This window comes from Vigna angularis, chromosome 6 (genome assembly GCF_016808095.1).
Source record: "Vigna angularis cultivar LongXiaoDou No.4 chromosome 6, ASM1680809v1, whole genome shotgun sequence".
In the NCBI taxonomy this organism is placed as follows: domain Eukaryota; kingdom Viridiplantae; phylum Streptophyta; class Magnoliopsida; order Fabales; family Fabaceae; genus Vigna; species Vigna angularis.
This window is the reverse complement of record NC_068975.1, coordinates 37,382,286-37,402,762: the sequence shown is the minus strand read 5'-3', so window position 1 is coordinate 37,402,762 and position 20,477 is coordinate 37,382,286. Positions and strand designations below refer to the sequence as shown.

General features: G+C 35.7%; 2 protein-coding genes across 6 annotated transcripts; both read left to right on the top strand.

Annotated features, from left to right (window-relative positions):
* Positions 1–1,459: 1,459 nt before the first annotated feature.
* Positions 1,460–15,870, top strand: LOC108343196 (separase). Of its 4 annotated transcripts, none has more exons than XM_017581309.2 (27): positions 1,460–2,145; positions 3,025–3,202; positions 3,280–3,375; positions 3,601–3,735; positions 3,831–4,297; positions 4,495–4,603; positions 4,758–4,883; positions 5,544–5,804; positions 5,915–6,031; positions 6,181–6,402; positions 6,516–6,626; positions 6,952–7,095; positions 7,183–7,548; positions 7,631–7,720; positions 8,518–8,781; positions 8,877–9,000; positions 9,107–9,883; positions 10,168–10,405; positions 11,169–11,271; positions 11,764–11,937; positions 12,722–12,777; positions 12,877–13,106; positions 13,211–13,445; positions 13,699–14,101; positions 14,547–14,786; positions 14,896–14,983; positions 15,063–15,870. In XM_017581309.2, exons 1-27 carry the CDS (start codon positions 1,532–1,534, stop codon positions 15,572–15,574), a joined length of 6,480 nt encoding a protein of 2,159 aa, XP_017436798.1. In that variant the 5' UTR covers positions 1,460–1,531; the 3' UTR covers positions 15,575–15,870. The 4 variants fall into 4 exon arrangements, with proteins under 4 accessions (XP_017436798.1, XP_052735354.1, XP_052735353.1 ...); XM_052879394.1 differs by having other exon boundaries at positions 6,949–7,095; positions 13,699–14,095; XM_052879393.1 differs by having other exon boundaries at positions 6,949–7,095.
* A 626-nt stretch (positions 15,871–16,496) lies between these two features.
* Positions 16,497–19,603, top strand: LOC108341730 (kinetochore protein NDC80 homolog). Of its 2 annotated transcripts, none has more exons than XM_052879444.1 (4): positions 16,497–17,645; positions 17,783–18,029; positions 18,434–18,580; positions 19,249–19,603. In XM_052879444.1, exons 1-4 carry the CDS (start codon positions 16,561–16,563, stop codon positions 19,453–19,455), a joined length of 1,686 nt encoding a protein of 561 aa, XP_052735404.1. In that variant the 5' UTR covers positions 16,497–16,560; the 3' UTR covers positions 19,456–19,603. The 2 variants fall into 2 exon arrangements, with proteins under 2 accessions (XP_052735404.1, XP_017434863.2); XM_017579374.2 differs by having other exon boundaries at positions 16,499–17,645; positions 19,234–19,603.
* The last annotated feature ends 874 nt before the right edge of the window (positions 19,604–20,477 follow it).

Below are 20,477 nucleotides of genomic sequence, written 5' to 3'. Positions count from 1 at the left end.
CCCTCTTAAAAATATTAAAAAAATATATTTTGAAAATCAATTTGGAAATTAAACTCTAAATTCAAAAAGAATTTTGGTGTGTATTTTCAAATTTCCAAAACCAAATGCATACTGTTTTGGTGAGTATTTTATTATTTCCTAAAATATTTAATCGATCAAAGGGAATTTTCTATCTTTTTCTTTTGTCTTAAAAACTTTTCAGAATCAACTATCAACCGTACCTGAATTGAGATATAGAGTAGAAAAGCGATAGAATAAATAAATTTGGAAGCCATTATAAATAAAAAAAATAGTTGAAAAAAACACAATAAAAATATAATATAACTTTTTGAGAATTTATTGATTTATTATATAAATAAATAAGTGAAATGATAGAAGATATTTTGGGATTCTTTAATTGGATTTGAAATTGACATTATAGAAAGAATTGTTGCATACCTTTATTGTAGATGATATGTGCTTTGTTGTGGTCCATTGTTCTTCAAAGTCTCTTGTTTGCATAAGGTACTATTTTAATACTAAAGTTAGTAAATGACCATTTGATTAGTCATTGATGTATATTATGTATTTATCATCTTAAAGTTATACATAATACCTTTATATATAGTAATTACAATAAACTTTTACCTTTTGTCACCTTAATGATCGTTCAATCACACATTAATATGATTAAGACCTTAATTTATCATTAAGGTTTTTAACCCGATGTAACCAATCAACCATGTTGTGCCTAGTTAATTACGGTGGACCTGGGCGTTTAGGTTGTTTAATTTGGACACGATGTAACTGCACGACCATACTATTGTGATCGATGAATTAAAAAGAATGATTTATCTAAGAGAGACTCAACACATATGAGTTCGACCTATAAAAGACAATATGGAGAATTTGACCTAAAGAGATTGATCTAAAGAAATCAACTTGAATTGGAGTCGACCTTAATAGACAACTTAGAGTTTGACCTTAAAGACGGTTTAGAACTTAATATTGATAAACATTTTAATACTCGACTTTGGTGGATGATTTGAAACTTGACCCATATAAATGACAATTTGTATATACAAACGTTAAATAAAACAATAAATATAATATATGCGAAACAATGCACTTATTTTTAAAATGAATATTTTTCTTATAATTTATACCAATATTTTATTAAAAAAGGTAGTTCTTTTGAAACTTTAATCAAATCTTTCTTTCTCTGTTTGAATCTACCGCTTTCATGACTATTAATTTAACAGTGTTGATTAGTAATAAAAGCTAAAACAGAAATATTAAAGATGCAAAATAAAAAATGGAACATTTGTTGAAGAAAACAAGATTTCAGAAAATAGCATAAAAATTACTTTTGAAAATTGTTGGCAGTTTTGGTGATATTAATATTTTGTTTTCCTTAAAAGAAAAAAAAAAGACCGTTATATATGATGCTCCGTCCCATTTCCGAAGTTTGAAATAAAAGAGGAAGAGCGTGTTTTTGGCGCCTTGCAACTTAAGCTCAGACTCCTTCTTTGCGTCTCCCTTCCCTCTTCCCATGGCGTCTCCCTCCGAATCATCTCTCATTTCGAAGCTTCAGTCCTCCGATTCCCCCGGCATCCACGCCCTAGTCTCCGATTACCTCCGCCCCCTTGCAGATCTCAAGCCAACAAAGAAATCCAAACCCGACCCAACCCTAATCCGCTCCCTCGCCAAGCGCTTCCTCTCCTTCCTCAATTCCTCTCTATCCATTCTCCCCAAACGCCTCCCGGAGCTTTCCAAGTCCAAAGACTCCGTTTTGGTCCTCGAACTGCTCCGCGTTTACCGGCTTTGCCTCGATTGCTTGGACACCGTCGCTTCTCAGTTGGCTTCCAAGCCATTCTCAGTCGAATTCCAGAGACTTCGCTTGATGCACTGCCTCGAGTCCTGCGCCCTGTTCGCCGAAGCTGAAGTCGAGGGTTTGGGGCTTCTTGATAGGCTTCGACAGCCGAAGAGGAAGGGCAAGCTTCTCCCTGAAATAGACAAGGGCGGTGGAGACGGTAAAGACTTATGTTCGTTGGTAGTTGATATTGCCGTGAGCCTCGTAAGGTGTGCATCCGCGGGTTTGGCTAAAGAAGATGACAATTTCAAGAAGGTGCTTCAGTTGGTGGACGAAGTAACCCCTTGGCTCATGTACGTCCCACTCCGTTGCTGACTATAATTTTGTTTACTTTGCTTCTTTGTATGTGTGTTGGTCTGGTGTGCATATCTGAGCCCTGTAAATAGTTGTTCAGAAACATTTGAATTGAACCAAATTGATATTGAATTGCTTTAAAAAATTGAATTGTTTAAAATGAAAAAAGGAACTTAATTGTTTTTATTTAGTTTTAAAAATTTTAGTTACTCTTACATAAGACTGCTTGAACTAAATTGAACTATAAATTGTGATATTGGAAAATGTACTTCAAAATGGGATGTTTACTGGTATTAATCTGAACAATTCATAACAACTAATATAATTCAAGCAATTTCGAGTAGTTCAATATAGTATAGTTCAATCAAACCATGCTATACTCCAGTTCAATTTACTTAAACTGTTATACAATTCAATTTGGTTCTCTCAAACCACTTTTAAAGTTTGGTCCAGTTTTATAATAGTTCAGCTCAATTCATGCACTTTGTCTATCCCTAGAAAATATCCATAGAGTTCCCCAATTGCACCTGTTTAACATTCAGAAAATTAGAGAGAATAGCTATCTTGGATTCTCTTGTTGTACTTTCTTGTTTACTTTTATTACTCTTTTCTTCTTTACTTGTGACTTCCAATACTGTGGTTGTGCCCACATATAATGTCAATTATCCCAGGGAGACACCTTACATGAAGAAGCTACTGCTTGTCTCAGGCTTTGTTTAGTCTGTCAGCTCTCTTAAAATTCTCAGTTGTATTTTATTTTCAATTTTCAAAATGTTCCAACATAGAGTTTAGTTTGGGTTAGTCTTGTTTTTTCCACAATTACCATTTTGTAATTAGTAAGGTATTAAGTTATGTATTTATACAACTTCTTGTTTCAGGGAATTGGATTCTAACTCATATGAGAAGTTGCAAAGGATGTTAGTAATTCATCTGGGTAAGTGTAGTTTAAATTTACTGGGGAGGATGCCATTTCCGGATAGGGAATTGGTGATGTTGTTTTGCTCTACGACATTGACTGAGTATGTGAAGTCTCCAGTCAAAGATCAAGTCTACAAGGTAATGTAGGCCTCTACTTTTGGATACATGCATCAACAAATTTTTTACTCGCCACCTTCATGAAATGTTAATTGCAGATTGCTCACAGGATGTGTTCTTCATTGTTTGCACTGCGGGATAGTAATTCCTTGTATTTCATGGACATATTGGATTGCATAGTTCTTGAGTGCAAGGTACCCATCACCACATATTCCACTCAGGGTGCTATATATTCTATCATTTGTATATTACGCATATTTAGATGTTTTACTGGGCTTCTTTTGTTTATTTTTTGTTTTTTCTATTTATAGGATTATATTTTTTTAAAAGCTTGTTTTCCATCTAAATAATAAAGTAGATATTTTCTTGTTGGAGCCCTTTATTCATGCTCTATTCATCTACTATATTTATCCTTTCAGGTTGAGGAAGGAAACACATGGATAGAATTTGCTGAACTTGTTGATTACTGTGTGAATAAATGTCAAACTGCAAATGCTAGTTTTTGTTGTGCATTTGCAGCGTATTTGAACAAAATAGCGGAACATTTCAAACAGGTATTCTTCTAGGAAGGTTTCTCTCGTGTATGCTTTTCAATTACAATGCTATTCTCCACATTCTGTATTCCACTTTGATTGAAGAAGCTGGGCAGGTTATGACACCCATTAATTCAATACTGAGGCTTTATGCTGCTGGATTGCTCCTTGTTAGTTGTAATTTAAGGTCCAGAACTGGAGATCTTGCATCACCTGGCAGTGCAGAATTTGGGTGTTTGCTTGGAACTTTACTTGAAAACAAGAAAATACTTCAGAATTCACCGTCATTGCTTGGTTCCTTGCATATTTGCAGCAAAAGTAATTGTATGTCGTCCAGCATGGAAGATCAATCCCTAGCTGGTATCCCATGCACACCACCGGGTTTCAATAGTCAGGCTTATATGACTTACAAGTCAGTTTATGTAGAGGCATTGAAATTTCTATGCCAACCACTTGCTAAATCAATCAATTCAGAAAGGAAACAATTAGTTACTGAAGTGGATGATACTTCAGATATGACTATGATGTCCACTGTCCAAGATGCATTCCATACACTTTGTCATCTTATACTTTCGAGTTCAAGGTATAGTATATCCAGTGAACTTTTCTCTTCTTTTACACTGATTTTCTTGTGATGCTAATAATAAAGAGTAGTTTCTAGCTCTTTTTTTTTGTTATTTGGATCTTATAGAAAATAAGATATCTTAACAAGTTTGTAATAATTTCACGCCGTATTGTTTTCTATGACAATATCTAATTTCCACTTCTTATGGGCTGCAGCTTCGTGCCTAAAAACAATGGAGATGGATTTGATGAAAAGAACAAAACAGTGCTTAATGTAGTTGTAGCCGCCTTCACCCTTTCTATTAGAACCAATCTTAAAGTCGAGGTTCTCCTTTTTACCTTGTAATGATCATATTTTTACTACAATGGTGTTTCAACTAAAGAATAAGATATTCAATTTCTGAAACTATCAGCAGAGTGTCAGAATATTATTGGATCTTGTGTTATAACGGCTAAATAGTTTTTTGTTGGTGTTTCAGGAGAGCAAGCAATTAATTAAGCAGATCATTGCTAGCAAATGGATTGAAACAGAAGGATTAAATTACATTATTGCTTGTCTCTACAATATTGCTGTAGTTTTGTACAGAAACAGGCAACTAGAAAAGGTACTTCATTTCCTTTTTTGTTAAAATATTCCATTTAATGATAATATATCACAGACGTATATTTGCTTATTGAGATGTTTCCACAAGGAATTCATGTGCTCTTTGTCACAGATTTGGAAATCCAAGATTGTAAAAGAGATATTGTAGCAGAAGCTTTATGACTTAATGAGAGCTTTTAGATGTCAGTCAGACTACTGAAGTATAGATAAAATAATTTCTTGAATCTTATTTGATACATAATGATTGTTTTAGCCTGAAATCTTAAGATATTTACTAAGGGTTCATGTATTTTGATTTTATTAATTCTACCATGCCTGCTTTACAAGGCCATTAGGGTTGAACTGAAGCAAACAACTCACTCTGTTACTTGTGCTAAAGGTGCACTCTACTTTGAACTGAATCAAACAACTACTTACTAGGACACAATCATTTGCAACTTTCCATTCGTTTCAAGAAATAGAAATGCAGCAATTGGTAATAAAAAATGTGTGAAAAAGTGTTTCTCTCTATGTGGAAACATGCATAAACTGTGTAAAATCACCAGCAGCCATGTGAGATTTCTATTTTCTTACCATTGATTTTGACTCTGCAAAATTAAAGAAATAGAAATATTTAGATTTCAGTGCTTTACTTTAATTTCTGTCTGACATATCACTGCAGGCTTCAAAGGTGCTAAACTTGTGCTGTAAAGCTTCATGGCTCTGTATTAAGTATCATTGTGCAAACCTGTCAGAAGGAACTTTGAAGGATTTTGTAATGGAGGCTTGCACCAGAAGTGCTCTTCTTTTAGATATTATGTATGATGTCAACAATGTAAAGATAAACAAAAAGGTGATTGAGATCCTTAACAACTGGTTCACTGCTAATGATTTGTTTGAGAAACTTCCATCTCCAATACCGGTTGTAAAGCAGTGGGTGAAGGTAAATTTTTTGAAGTATTCACTGTTAAGTATTTTGGAAGGTTTCCCATTTCAGTTCAACTTTACTTTTTTAGTCTCACTGATTGTTTTGGTACTGGTAATGGTATGCAGATAGAATGTAAACGTGCTACGCAGGTGGGTGAGAGAATTGATTCTCCTAGCTTGTATTGCATACTGTCATCTTCTATGCGATTGTCAAAGAGGAACATTGCCGTGATCTTGGAGCAGGTTTAGTCTCTGTGTGTGTGTATATATATATATATATATATATATTTCCTTCATATAGAATTTTCATCATATTTTGCTGCTATTTGTTCAAATTTATGCATATTTGCCCGTTTGTCAGTTGCCTTTTTTTATTCTTATTGCCTTATTAGGAGCTTACTGCATATGAGGAGATGAGTTTTAAATACTCTGAAATATGTCACAAAATGCAAATGAAAATTACGGATATTCTTCTGCAAGATGTATATATCACTCCAGATAGTCGTTTTCAAATGGCACAAATTCTAGTGAGAAAGGGAAAGGCACTCAGGGTTAGGGGCATGGGTGGTCTCAGGGAATGCATCCAGTGTCTGTCAGAAGCAATAGCTATTATGGTAAGCCTTTTGGTTCTTCCGTTTTCCCTCAAACATCTAACTTCTCTTGTTTGTAAAATATTTTATGTTGGAGATGTATGTGCATTTAATATAATGTAATTTCTCTTCAACAGAGGGATATTTCTGGTGACATATGTACTGATAGTAATTCCATTCATCATCAATTGTGTGTGACATATTGCTTGCGTGCAATCTGTACACACGAAGCCGAATCTAATTCGAAGGTACCAAAAATATGCTTATAACTTTTACTGTCAATAAAGTATTCATTTTTTTAAAGATGGACAGTTATCATTGGCAATGTCATGATCATTTAGAGATGGTAAATTCAACAGCTTCCTTGTTAAGGCTTAGCTTGGTTTCTTTTATTATGTTGAGGGATAGGGCTGCTTTGTACCATTAATTTTTCCTTTTCTTTTGCTTATATTTTCTTATTATTGTAAAGGGAATTTCTTATGCTAATGCTTTGTAATAATATTTTTTTTCTTTTTCTCCCTTAATAAATTCCTTTTATTGACAAAAGCTTATCTTGCTTTATACACCAAGCAGCAAATCTTTGAAGATGTCAAGTCTGCTTTGGATCTATGGTTGAGTACATCAAATCTTAATCACTTAGAAGAGGGAGATTATTCTGCATTATCTGACAGTTTAATGATTCTGTTCTATAACATAGTTGATTTACTACAATTGAAGGTCCGCTTCCCTTTAATCATTTTGGTTTCTTTAGTTTTTGTGTAAGATTTATAGTCACGGTTTCGTATTTTCATGGCATATCTTCAGGGTTTCGTGGAACTGTTCAATGATGCATATCGACTGGTGATTAAAATGTTTAAGTGGAAGAATGTTCCAATTGAAAAGTGGTTGACCTTAATGTGGGAAAGTAGAAATCTATGTCATGCTCTCTGTGTTTCACCTGTTAGTGAGGAGTTCATCATGAACTCATTGGATGAGTTCAGAGAACTTTCAGATATTAATTTCTGGACACGTTATCTTCAGGGAAATCAATCATCATTGATAGGGTTTCAGCAGAATTTTTCTTTCTTATTTGCCAGCTCTCATAGGAATTCCAGCAGTCATGAGAGCTCTTTTCGAACAGACATCACAATTGATGAAGTTCAAAAAGCAGCTCTTGATCTGATTTCAAATGTAAGCTCAGTTTTAGACAGAACTTATCACAATCTCTTTTTATACAAAATCATCACTCTGTTCTCTATTAATCTTCTCCCAGGTTCCTGTCCCAAGTCATTCTACATTTCTTGCCGGTTGTCTTTTTTATGATTTGTGCCCAAGACTTGTTGCAAATGGACAGTTAATAGAGGTAAGTTGTATTAGTTAGTTCTGATTTCAATTCTTATGTTATGGATAACCAGTCCCTTAGCTTCTAAACTAAAGACAAGTGATATTTGAAGCATGTTCTTGATTGTCTTAAGTCGTACTGTTTGTGTAAAGGATTACAAGAGTGATGAATTTGTAATTGATTTTGAACTGTTGATGTTCATGTTTCTAACTGAAATTGGTTTGGACTTTTAGATGCGATAACTTGTGTCTGTAAGGTTCACTTGATTGAGTACGTGAATAGTGAAGATGTATTCAGGCTAGGTAAAGTGGAGATGAATATAGGAATGTAAAAGAATAGTATGTCCATTTACATGATTATAGTCTAAATATCTATTCAATTTCCTCTTCCCATTTTATACCGAACCCAATCAGATCTTAATTCTTTAAAACAAAGCATAACAATTTTTTAACATCAGAAATATTTGTCTGTTGACTGTGAAAATATGTTGTCTGCTTTTCCAATGAAACTTTCTTTCTTGAAAGGAATCTTGGTTTCCTCAGTCCTCACAAGTCATGCTATTTTCATTTGTTGCTTGTAATAGACAGGATATGATAGGAACAATTGTCAATTTAATGAATGTTTTAGGTACTAATTGAAGATAATAGGCTGGTACCATAGATTAAAACATCACATGCAATATAGAGGTTATCAAGTTTTTTACACAACACAATGAAACAAACTTTGGTATTTTTTTTTTTAATATATGCCTTTCTTTTTTCAAACTTACATTGTTTCTCCCAACTTACAGTTTTTTTTTTTCTTTGAAAATGTATTAGGCTCTTTCCTCTGCAAAAGAAGCTCATAGATTACATGCTAAACTCTTCCAAAGGAAGTTTACACATAATGTTCAGACGCAGAATGAAGAGCACCATGTAATAGTTGATTCCTCAAAGAATATTATAGATAGTGTTGAGGATATTGGATTAAACTTATCAGCTGTGAGGGAAATTTTTCTATTTGATTCTATATCATGGGACTTGAAAGACAGTTATCTTAGTGCATGGAAAGTTATGCAGTGTTATCTTGAGAGCACACTTCAGGTTTGATTTCTATCCCATAGTCCTCATATATGAAAGTAAATATGTTTAGACAAGGCCTATAATGGATCTTATTTTAACAACATTTGCACTTGCAGGTAGGAATCATCCATGAAATGATTGGAGATGGAGCTGAGGCTGAAACCTATCTTAAATGGGGGAAAGCCATATCCTGTTCACTAAATCTGCCTTTGTTTACAGTTGCTTTCTCTTGCTCTTTAGGTATAAAATTTACTTTTGCATTTTTTTCTCATTGATTGGATTGATATGCCTCCATTCATTGGATGGTATGAAATTGATTTGCCATTTCTGTGGTGTGTTTTACTAGGAAAACTATACATTAAGAAAAGACATTGGGATTTAGCAGAAGAGGAACTTCAAAGTGCTCAACAGATTTTAAAGGAAAGCAGCACATCATTTTGTTGCTCAAAGTGTAAATTGAAGCTTGAAGTTACTCTGTATGAGTATCTTGGAGATTTATGTCAAAGTAAATTTGGCACCTGTGACGGGGTTATGTCTAAAGAGACTGCAAAAAATTGGTATATGTCAGCTCTGGATAAACTAAACCTTTCCGAGTGGAAAAATCCTCTTAGTTGTCCTGAAGATGGAAATGATGGAACTGCAACAGATACAAAATGTCCTGCTGGTAAGACTTGTACTTGCTTTATAATGAAAGAAGCTGGCGAAAATATAAATAAGTCCATGAAAGCAGGGCGAGAAACCAGAAAGACAAAAAATGCAGCAAAGGTTTTACCAAAGGAACCGCACTTAGTGGTTCAGAACAAATCTAGGGTAACTCGTTCTAGATATAGATCTTCTCAGAGTGAAGATACAAGCATTTACAGGAAGCCAGAAGTATGTGAAACTCTCCAGGAGAATCATGTTTCTGATTCATCTGATGGACTTAATAAAAATGGGACAGTTTTGAGCAAGACAGGTTGTCCCTTTAATTCAAGGTGTGCAACAACTTGTGTTCTCTCGAAAATGAGGTGTTGGTACTGTCTTCCATCTGAAGTTGTAAAATCTGGTTTACTAAATGATTTTATTAATCTTAAATGGGAGTTTGTCCGGAGGCAACTTTCAATGAAGCTACTCAGCCGAGTAGGTATGATTGCCCTTTCATATTTTCTGCTTTTCATTCAGTTGCTGAGAAAATGCAAGTATCATTCAGTTGACATCTACATATGGTCCTTCTCATTTTATTTTCAAAACACTTTTGTAGTTTACATGCCTTTTTTTAGTAAGGTAAACTTGAGAATTTCCTTTTCCAAATTTGGACAATTTTTCATACTGAATTTACCACTTTCTTGCTTGCTCATTTAGGGCATTATACTTATTTATTGGATGAAGTTGTTTGCTTCTTTAATTTCCTAATATGTTTCTTTACAGTGAAATGCTTTGCGTATCCTGGTCAAATTGATGAAACACATAAATTTCTTCTTAGAAGCATATCAATTCTTGTCAGCAGAAACCCATTCTACCATGCGCTTTCCTCTATTCCTCTAGATTATTTTAATCATTTGGTTGCAAGGGAGATTCCGGGAGATGTATTTACTATTGAACGCTCAGAAATAGTTCATGACATATGCTGGTATTCTTTGAAGAGCTATCATTCCAAGCTTGCAAGGTATTTGTCCCGATTAGTTTGATTCATACATGTACCTTCCTATTTTTTTATGAGAAAACAAATTTATGTGCATATTCATGTCCAAAATGTACTTTATCCTTATCTTCCTGGATGTAGCTGTGACTGATTAACTGACAATTGTCACGTCTTTTATTATGTGCTTTAATAAATGTTCACGTTGTTCATATGTATTTATAATCAGAATCAATGTTCCTGCTTAAAGAGTACCCTCTTGATCAATAAGGAAATTTTATGTGCTTTATCCTTATCTTCCTGGATGTAGCTGTGACTGATTAACTGACAATTGTCACGTCTTTTTTTATGTGCTTTAATAAATGTTCACGTTGTTCATATGTATTTATAATTAGAATCAATTTTCCTGCTTAAAAAGAGTACCCTCTTGATCAATAAAGAAATTGTTGTTTGGTATTTCATCTTAACTAAATTACACGTTTTACTGCTTATTCACTGTTAATGGTCTGACATTGCATATATTTCCCTAAAAGAGATCCTCCTCTACTAAAATTCAGAGTTGAAGGAAAATAAATGAATTACACTTTGATTAATAACTTGACTCTGAACATTGTATTAGAAAATGTTCCATTTTCTTAATACTCTGATCAGCCAAATCCTTCTGTTCTTAAGGAAATGTTGATTGAATGTCATTGCTTGGTATTTTGCTATATCATGGTGCTCTCCTCTTGAAACATTGTCTTGCAAAGGGCTATTTTATAACTCCTGACACTCTGTTTTTTTGTTACAGGAACATTTTCAGTAATCTGTCGTCCATAAAGTTTGAAGACCTGGCTTCTTGGTTGATGGTAGCCTTTGTACTTTCTCGCGAGATTCCTGTAATCTTTCAAAAGGTCATACATCTTTATCTTCCTATTATTGTTAAGGGACAGTTCACTTAATTGTTTATTTGGACAGTTTCATGATCGTGAATACTATCATTTTCTTGGTTGTAGATTCATAGTATTCCAGATTACTTGTCATGACTGTTTTTGAAACATGAAATAAAGTTGAACCCCTTGGAGTTCTTGACATCTCTTCCCTTTTATAATGTTTACATTTATGGTAGCTGAAATCCACATTCCATATTTACAATACTTTATTATTTATTCTCTTTCATGTTGATAATTGAAACTTAAGTGCAATATTCGAAAACATTTGAAATCTGATATAACGTATCATGATATGCTTTATTTTCTGTGAAGCAGTTGCAGTATATTCTGGAGTGCAAATGTGTGTGGGGTTTCTTAATCCTGACTCTTAGCCTTTTGATCTCTTCCTTTGTTACTTTCCTACCACCAATTGGGCAGGTTTATGACCTTTGTGTGCTGATGATACTCTGACAGGTGTCAAAATTACTTGCTGTGATGTGTGTAGTTTCTTCCATCAGCAAGCAATTCTGTCTGTTGTCTTTTAGCAGAGTTTTGGGTGAAAATTATTGGTCTTCATATTTCCACCAAGCTTCAATTGGAACTCATCTTACTCATCAACTTCTTTCACATCCAACTGGGAGATGCAAGGTAGGCATATCTTGTCTATCAATCTAAGGAATTTTATATCTGCATTATGAACACTGACTTCTGAATAGAAGCACTGATTTTTGGTTTAGCAATTGGAAAATCCTGAATGTCGCAGTCATTATTATTCAGTTTTTGCCATACATTAGTAGTGCTATATGACATTTTTTATTTTATACTCATGTCTGTTACCCATGTGAACTGAGAAGCCATAAGGGACTAGCTTCTGATTTCACATTTTTCATCCATTTTTGGGCTATTCTACTAAGCCTAAATGGCAGAATGAACTCTCTAATGTTTGGGAAATCTGAGCTCTTAGTGATCTTGAAGAGTGATTTCTATTGGTCCACAATGTTTATGCTTTTTGTAGGAGCCACTGCAATCCCTTTTGGCATCCTTCCATTTGTGCTTTAGAAGGACCGGAGATTATATAATTTAGGATCATTTGATGACATTGTAGTTCAAAATCATCCTTACGCGACGAGTAAATAGCATTTTAAAATAAGCCTCATGACAAGTGTAGTAGATTTTGAAGAGCAAATTCTTTTTGCACAGGCCTCTGAAAGTGAGATTTAACGCAATGCTCATCCATAGACAATCCTAAACACTAAACGTGCATTTGACCCTACAAATTATGCATTTCAGATCCATGCACAGTTCACACACTTACATGAATGCTGATTATTAGTACAACACAAGGTGTATAAGATTTATTGCTTGTTCAATGCTGTATTGTGCCTTTTGAAGCACAGTTCCTTAAATGTAAATAATAGAAGTACAATTTCAGGGTTTACATGTTACGGGATCTTCTAGCATCAGGGAGTGCACATCTGGCTCACTCAGGTAGCAGGTTGTTCTTTTTGCATTGTAAAGCAAGCAAAGAATTGGTTGACATATAACTTGAAGCAATGATCTCGATGTCTTTGTTCCTTCCTGTTGCAGGCTCGTGCCTGATACCACTGTAGATCTTGCAGAATATGTGAAGAAGTTCTTGGCCGGTCTCCCATCAACAACTATCATCAGTATAAGTTTGCTTGGGCATGATTATATTAGTTTACTACAGGAATTGTTGCCTTATCCCACATGTGTTCAAGCATGGATGCTGGTATCAAGACTGAGCTTTAAGAACGATCCTGTTGTAATGTTATTGCCACTTGATTCTATTTTACAAGGTATGTAGCTACTGTAAACACATATATACAACTCTGATATCAGTGTTAAGCTTATCCATTTGAACTTATAAAGGTAATCTAAAATTTTTCATCACCATCTTCAGATGAGGATGATCTGAGTACTGGTTCGGGCACCTTTTTGAACTGTGAGGAACATAGTGAAAAATGGCGGTGCCCATGGGGTTTTACAGTTGTTGATGATGTGGCTCCAGCATTCAAAACAATTTTAGAAGAAAACTACTTGTCAACAATATCTCCTTTTGAAGATACAACACAGAATAGGATGTTATGGTGGAAACGGAGAAAGAACCTCGATCACCGTCTTGATAAATTCCTGAGGTGTGTGCACTACATGGTGATTTCATAAGTTAATATGCTTTCACTTTGATTTAAGAATGTACACTGTACATTCTGCAGTTTTTTCTGTAGTTGAACAGTATGTGCTCAATGCAACGCTTTGTCCATTCTTTATTAATGAACTCAAACTTTACAATAGCACTGTTCACGTTGACATCATTGTCTTGGGTGGTGGCAGTCTTACATTTTTTAGAAATTAAATGTTATCTCTTGTGCTATTGTCATATCTCACTAGGAATCTTGAAGAGTCGTGGTTTGGTTCATGGAAATGTCTTCTTCTTGGAGAATGGTTGAACTGCAAAAATTTAGACTTGGTGCTTAAGAATCTTGTGAATGATTTAAGATCTAAATGCAAATTGGATGCTAACGAGGGCCTTCTTAAAATTATTCTTGGAGGCTCTAAATATGTTTGTGATGGGAAAACATTGGTTTCTCAACTATGCTCGAAGAAAGACTGCTACATTGCTAAAGTAGGATATTGTGATGAAGCAAAGAAAGGGATATTGTTAAACACAAATGATTTTGGAATGTCGTCTGAGGTTGCTTTTGAACTGTTAAGCGAGGCATTAAATGTGCTGGAAGTGGATGACTCTATGAACAGAGAACCTATAATTCTTGTGTTGGACCATGAGGTACAGGTTAGTGAGTTATTTCTGACTCGCTTACTATGTAGTTATGAATTAATTTTAAGCATTAAGGTCTACTATTTGATGTTCAATGGTACAGCAAATTAATAAAACTCTTCTATGGTTTTAAATTTATTTCAACTCTAATATCTGCTTTTTTTTCTTTAAAGATTTTATTAACTGAAATTTATGTGCTTATAATTGACATTTGAAGCGGCAATATTTTCAACAGATTTCACCAAATTGTTTATATTCAATTCTGTAATTTCTTATTTGCCAGTCCTTTAACACATCTGCCAAGTGAAATTTGTGGCTTAGTTTTAAGAAAAACAATAGCTGCAAGCAAATGTCATTTTAGCTTATGTTTCAAAACTGAGCTATGTATGTATTCTTGGTTTTACCTGTTGCCTGATGTGTTTATTTTTACTATTGGCTTCAACAACTACTACTGCAACAGATGCTTCCTTGGGAAAACTTGCCCATTCTACGGAAACAGGAAGTTTATCGCATGCCTTCTGTTAGCTGCATTTCTGCTGTTCTTCTCAAAGGCAGCGACCATAAGGAGCCAGTAGGAAGGAATTTAGTGCCCTTTCCTTTGATAGATCCGCTGGATGCTTTTTATTTACTAAATCCAGATGGTGATCTCAGTGGCACTCAGACTGAATTTGAGAATTATTTTAGAGACCAAAACCTGGAGGTAATGTACTACAAGGGAGGAAATATTGCACATTCTTTTATATCCCTGCTAATTCTTTTATCTATTAGTCTACTCAGTATGTTTTCTTTTATCTTTTTGTTTTTTACAGGGAAAGGCTGGTTCGAGACCCGCCATCAAAGAATTGGCTTCAGCATTGGAAAGTCACGACCTTTTCATATATTTTGGACATGGAAGTGGTAACATGTTTTGCATAATACCTTTATAATTCCCTGTGGCTCCCTATATTTATATCACTGACTAAAAGCGTTTTTCCAGGAGCTCAGTACATTCCTAGGCAAGAGATTCAGAAACTAGACAAATGTGCTGCTACGCTTCTGATGGGGTGCAGTAGTGGTTCATTGACCTTACCTGGTCAATATGCACCCCAAGGCATTCCCCTGTCATATCTGCTGGCTGGTTCTCCAGCAATTGTTGGCAATCTATGGGAAGTGACAGACAAGGATATCGATCGATTTGGTAAGGCAATGTACGATGCATGGTTGAAAGAAAGATCAGATATGTCATCGGAATGCTGTCAATGCAACTTACTGTCCGAAGAATTTGAGGCCATGAACTTGAAGGGCTGCAAAGGTAGAGCAAAGAGGAAGGCTCCGCAGAAGAAATTACAGTTGACCGAGAACGAGTCACCTAAGAACTGTGGTCACAGACGCAAAATTGGAGCTTTCATGGGTCAGGCCCGGGAAGTTTGCACTCTTCCATTCTTGACAGGGGCATCTCCTGTATGTTATGGGGTTCCCACCGGAATTTGGAAGAAAAGGAACATTTAGTCTAACTATTCCGACAGGAGTCACCTCCACAACGGCTGTGGCAGGGTTCAGAAAAGAACCTCAGCAGCATTTATATTTTTTAACTTTTATTTAATTTATTTTTTCTTGCCTCTTTATAGGAGGCATGCAAACTGAGTCTTCATTCATCTCTGTCGTTCCATACACGAGAAGAGCAAAGGAGAATTTGTATCCATCTGTACGAGTTCAATTTGTATATATGTTCTGATAAATGAGTGTTGTATACTTACCACATTCATATTCCATTAAAAAAACTATTTGTATTTTTACTATGATCACTCGAACTGTAGTAGTCGCATTGCAGTGTGTGTAACAGTAAAATAGTGTAACAAACAAAGCATTAGTTCAACTTTCATGTTAACAAACTAAGAATATCTCAAAGAACTCCGTACACTAAATAATAATTTATTTTCTTTTTAAAACGCATGAGATCATTTTAGGTTGAATGATTTAGTAAATCAAATTTAATAGTTCAATTAGATAAAATGTTCTTTACAGGATTATTTTCGTAATATATCTGACTGTTTTTGTCGATTATATTCAACAATTTATTAATATGAAATATTATCTGTTTCATTCAACTATGCCAATCGTCGTGTAAACAAAAAAACACGAAAAGGCATTCTCTTTTTACTTTATCTTTTTTGTTTGTTATTTTTTTATTTCATTTAAAAAATCATATCCAATACTTATATAAATAAATAAAATATAAAATTAAACGAAACATAATTAGCGTACTTTCAAAATTTGTGTGTTAGGGTTGTCGTTTTCTTCACTCGTTCAGTTCTTTCAAAATTCCAAAAAAAAAAAAAAATCTGCATATTGAAGCTTGCTTTTCCAAAGTTTAATCTGAACAGTTGAATAGTTTACTAAAAACTTTAATGATTATTATATACACTTGGCTTGTAGCACCTATAATAGAGTGGGAATTAGTAACAAAAATTCAAATTTAAATCGATTGTGGCAGGATGAGACCTACCGCGCGACGCCAACCCAAGGACTCTTTCCTTCCTCCACCGCCACCCACTCCAGTCGACTTCCACCGCCGCCAGTACCCCTCCCGCGACTCCGACGTCAGCAGCCGCCCCTCATCCGTTGGCGTCGGCGGACGCCCCACTCTCGATTTCTACAAAGACCGCCAGTTCCAGCAAACGGTAGTTTCCACCATCAACTCCTTCCTCTCCTCGCACAATTTCCCAATCACCTTCAAAACAACTTTCCCCTCTGCCAAAGACATCCTCGAAACCCTAAAATTCCTCCTCTCCCTCCTCGATTTCCCCTCCTCCAAACTAGAAGAGGATCTTCCTTTCCTCCTCAAACGCCTCAATTACCCTTTCAAAATCAACAAATCAATTCTCCGTTCCCCAGCCGCGCCTCACCAATGGCCAGGCTTCCTCGCTCTCATTCACTGGCTAGTACAGATCGCCAAATTTCACTTCCACGTCTCTTCTTCTCCCAAACAGCACAACGCCATCAACCAATACACTGTCAACAGTTACATGCACTACATCCGCGGCGACGACGATGCCGTCGAGGAAGTTGACCGCAACATCCAGGAGAAGATCCAACACCAGACTGCCGCGGCCCAGGAACGCCTTGACGAGACGCGGCGCTACGCGGAGGAGCTGAATGCTGAGCTGGAGCGGCTCCGGACCGCGCCCTCGCCGAAGGAAGCGCTGGAAAAGGAGAAGGCGATTCTGGAGAACGACGTAAATAAGTTTCACAAGATGATCGATGAGCTGTCGTCGCGGATCGAGCAGGCGGAGAAGGCTTTGACGGAGAAGGAGAAGCAGTTGGACGCGAAGGAGGCGGAGAGGGGGAGTATCTACGAGGAGAACGAGGAGCTGAAGCGGCGTGTGGAGGCGCAGACGTTCAATGCGATGGACGTGGATAGGATGAAGAAAGAGTTACATGCGGTGGAGAGGGACACTGCAGAGGCTGAGCTTGAGAGAAATGCTTGGGAAGAGAAGTCGTGGGATATCGACAACACTATCTCGCACAAACTCAACGACCTAGAAGCTCTCGCTCTGGACTGTAACCAAGCCCTTAAGAGGTCAGATTTTTATCACCATTTTCATTATGCAGTCATATTATGAAGAAAATTGTGTTTAATGCTAGCTAAAGGATATTGTGGTGAGTCTTAAATTCATTTTTATTCTTACGTCAATGTTACTGATTGAGTGGTTTTAGGTTGAAGATTGGGAATGGATTTCAGTATGTGTTGAATGGCAAGGGGACTACTCCTGCTGAGATAATGGGCATTGATCACAAAACCATGCTGAAGCCTGCGCTTAGATCCTTTGCTGATGAAATAAAAAAGGTTTCTATGGTAAAACAGGAAGAGTGCATTTCTTATCAGCAGAAGTCTGGTGAAAATGCTGCGAGGCTTGAAGGGAAAAGAAATCAGCTAGCAGCAGTGCAGTTGCGCATTGATCAAGTAAGTGCATTGTCGTGTGTGTTTGGCGGTGTTTGTCACTTACACTAGAAAGTTAAAATGTTAGCTTACCTTGCATTGATTCCTGCTTTCTCCAATTGGAACTTGCACAGCTAGAGTATATATATTTTAACCTTTTGTATGTAGCAATCCGTAACATATGTTTTTTTCATCTTTTTAAATTCAGATCACATGTCTTATTTCCATGACTCCTAAGCAAGACTACATGTTTCTCGCTATTTAAGATGAAGACTGGTCCAGTATGATTTTTTTTTTTTTTAATAAGGGAAATATTCATATAGATTAGGATAAAATATACAGATCAAATATTGGACAGACGAGTGATTTTTCCTTGTGATGACTTCTGTTTGACTTCCATTTCTGTTGCTTGTTGATTAATCTACCAGATGGAAGCTCAACTAATCAAGAAAAAGAAGGAAACACAGGAATACACAAGCGGGTGTTATGCTGAGGCTAAAAAAATGTTGGAGGAAGTGCAGTTAGCAGATCATGAAATGGATATGATGGAAAAAGAGGCAGCGGAGGTTCTCAAGGTAATTTCTTTTTGTGATTATCTATTTAATAATATATTGAATTTGAAATGCCAAGAATCCTTCAAGTTAAGGAGAATGTGCTTGTTATGTTGTTGCATTGATTAGCCTGTTTCACTGTTTCCTACAGTTGAATGAATACTTATCTAACATGCTATCATCTTTCTTGCATTGTATTGTTGTGTTTCTATGATCTTTTTTCTGAGTTCTTATTCATACCGTGCACCTGAACGAGTGTTTGTTGTGCGAGTATTTTGACCGCATAATAGTTGCTATGTTCTTTTTCTAGCTTCTTCGGAGTTATTTTATGCTTAGTCCGTGTTGATGGCATGCGGGGAAGTACTTTGGGTGAAGAAGGGAACTGCTCTTAGATTGCATGGTGTTGAATCCAATAATACATTCATTTTGAGATTTAGCTTTGGCATGCGTATGTAATTGTTCTAGATGATCCTAGGGACATCAAGCTGAACAAACTACCACCAGGCCCAGAATAAGAAATAATCCAAGTAAAATATGTACCTGTTTTTGGTATAACCCCAAAATTATAAACACAACCTATTTTTAAATTTGAATGTAGAGAAGTGTGTTTTTCCTTTCTTTACTGACGTGTGATTTATGTGACAATACACTATCTAATAAACCTCATTTTTGTCAAGACATCCCAATTGCAGTTGCAGGAAGCGATTAAACAAAGTGAAGAAGAAATTCAAATGCGTGCTGGCGAACTCTTTAAGTTGGTTGATTCAGTCTCTAAGTTCAAAGAATATGTGGGGTCTAAAATTTCAGAGATGAGGAGGGATCTATCAGAAACTGCAGCTGCTGTTGCAATTGCGGTAGGGGGACATGTGGAGAAAAAAATGAGACTTCATCAATTTTAGATATTACTCACATGTCACTTGGCCTTACAAATTTGTTTATGTAGTGTGATATTTAGACACTGATGATTTGACGCCTTTTGTACAAAAATTTCTATGGCAACCAGTCTTTATAAAGTTAAGGTTCAAATAATATTTTTCATTAAATTTATGTAATTGTTTTCCCAATTTACGTCGTTCTGTCAGTTTCAGGATGGAGAATACGATGGACCGCTGCAAATCATCTATGTTAGCCATTTGATCAATTTGATATCATAGGTCTTTTCATACTCAATACCATACCTCTTCCCAAGGAATTTCTTGTATTGATTTATGGTAGTCAGATTGTGTCATCTGCTGCCTTTTCTCCAGCAATCTTTCCAACATTAACAACCTCCATCACTTTTTTTTTAATCTTCTCTTCTAGCATAGGGATCCAACTTGGGGAGATAGTTTGGGTTGGGCTGGTGGAGTAATTTGCATGTCATTGATAGGGTCGTTTTGAGGGAAAGAGGATGGAGCCAAACGTTTATATTTGAAATGGTTTTGTTTGATGGTGGAAGGCACAGGATGCTGTGGTTTTTAAATTGAAATGGTTTCGAAGATTTCATGTTCTTTGATTTGCTAGCCTGAGATCATGGTTCATTCTAAAACTTTGTAAATGTTACTAGTTTGTAAGTTCATTGCGTGGGAAAGTAACTGCTTTGTTTTTCTTTTTTGTATTTTATTGTGAAATTGAAAAAATAAGAAAAGGAACAATTGGTAGGAATGCCTCATAAGATGCTAATGTTATGGGTTATGAAAATGTTACGGACATATTTCGAGCTTGTGTTTATGTGGAGTCATTCACACTAGGAACCATATGTTGACATGAGCCCATATTTCTTTAAGGTGGTATTTCCAAGCCTGAAATCATGGTCTGTCATCATATTTGATCTAAAGCAAACAATTGAAAAAAAAAATAGCGTTGATCAGTTTAAAGATTGTCTAGACTTTGTTGGTTTGATGTCTTCACAAATGGATGATGGTCCAATAGTTGAGCAGCA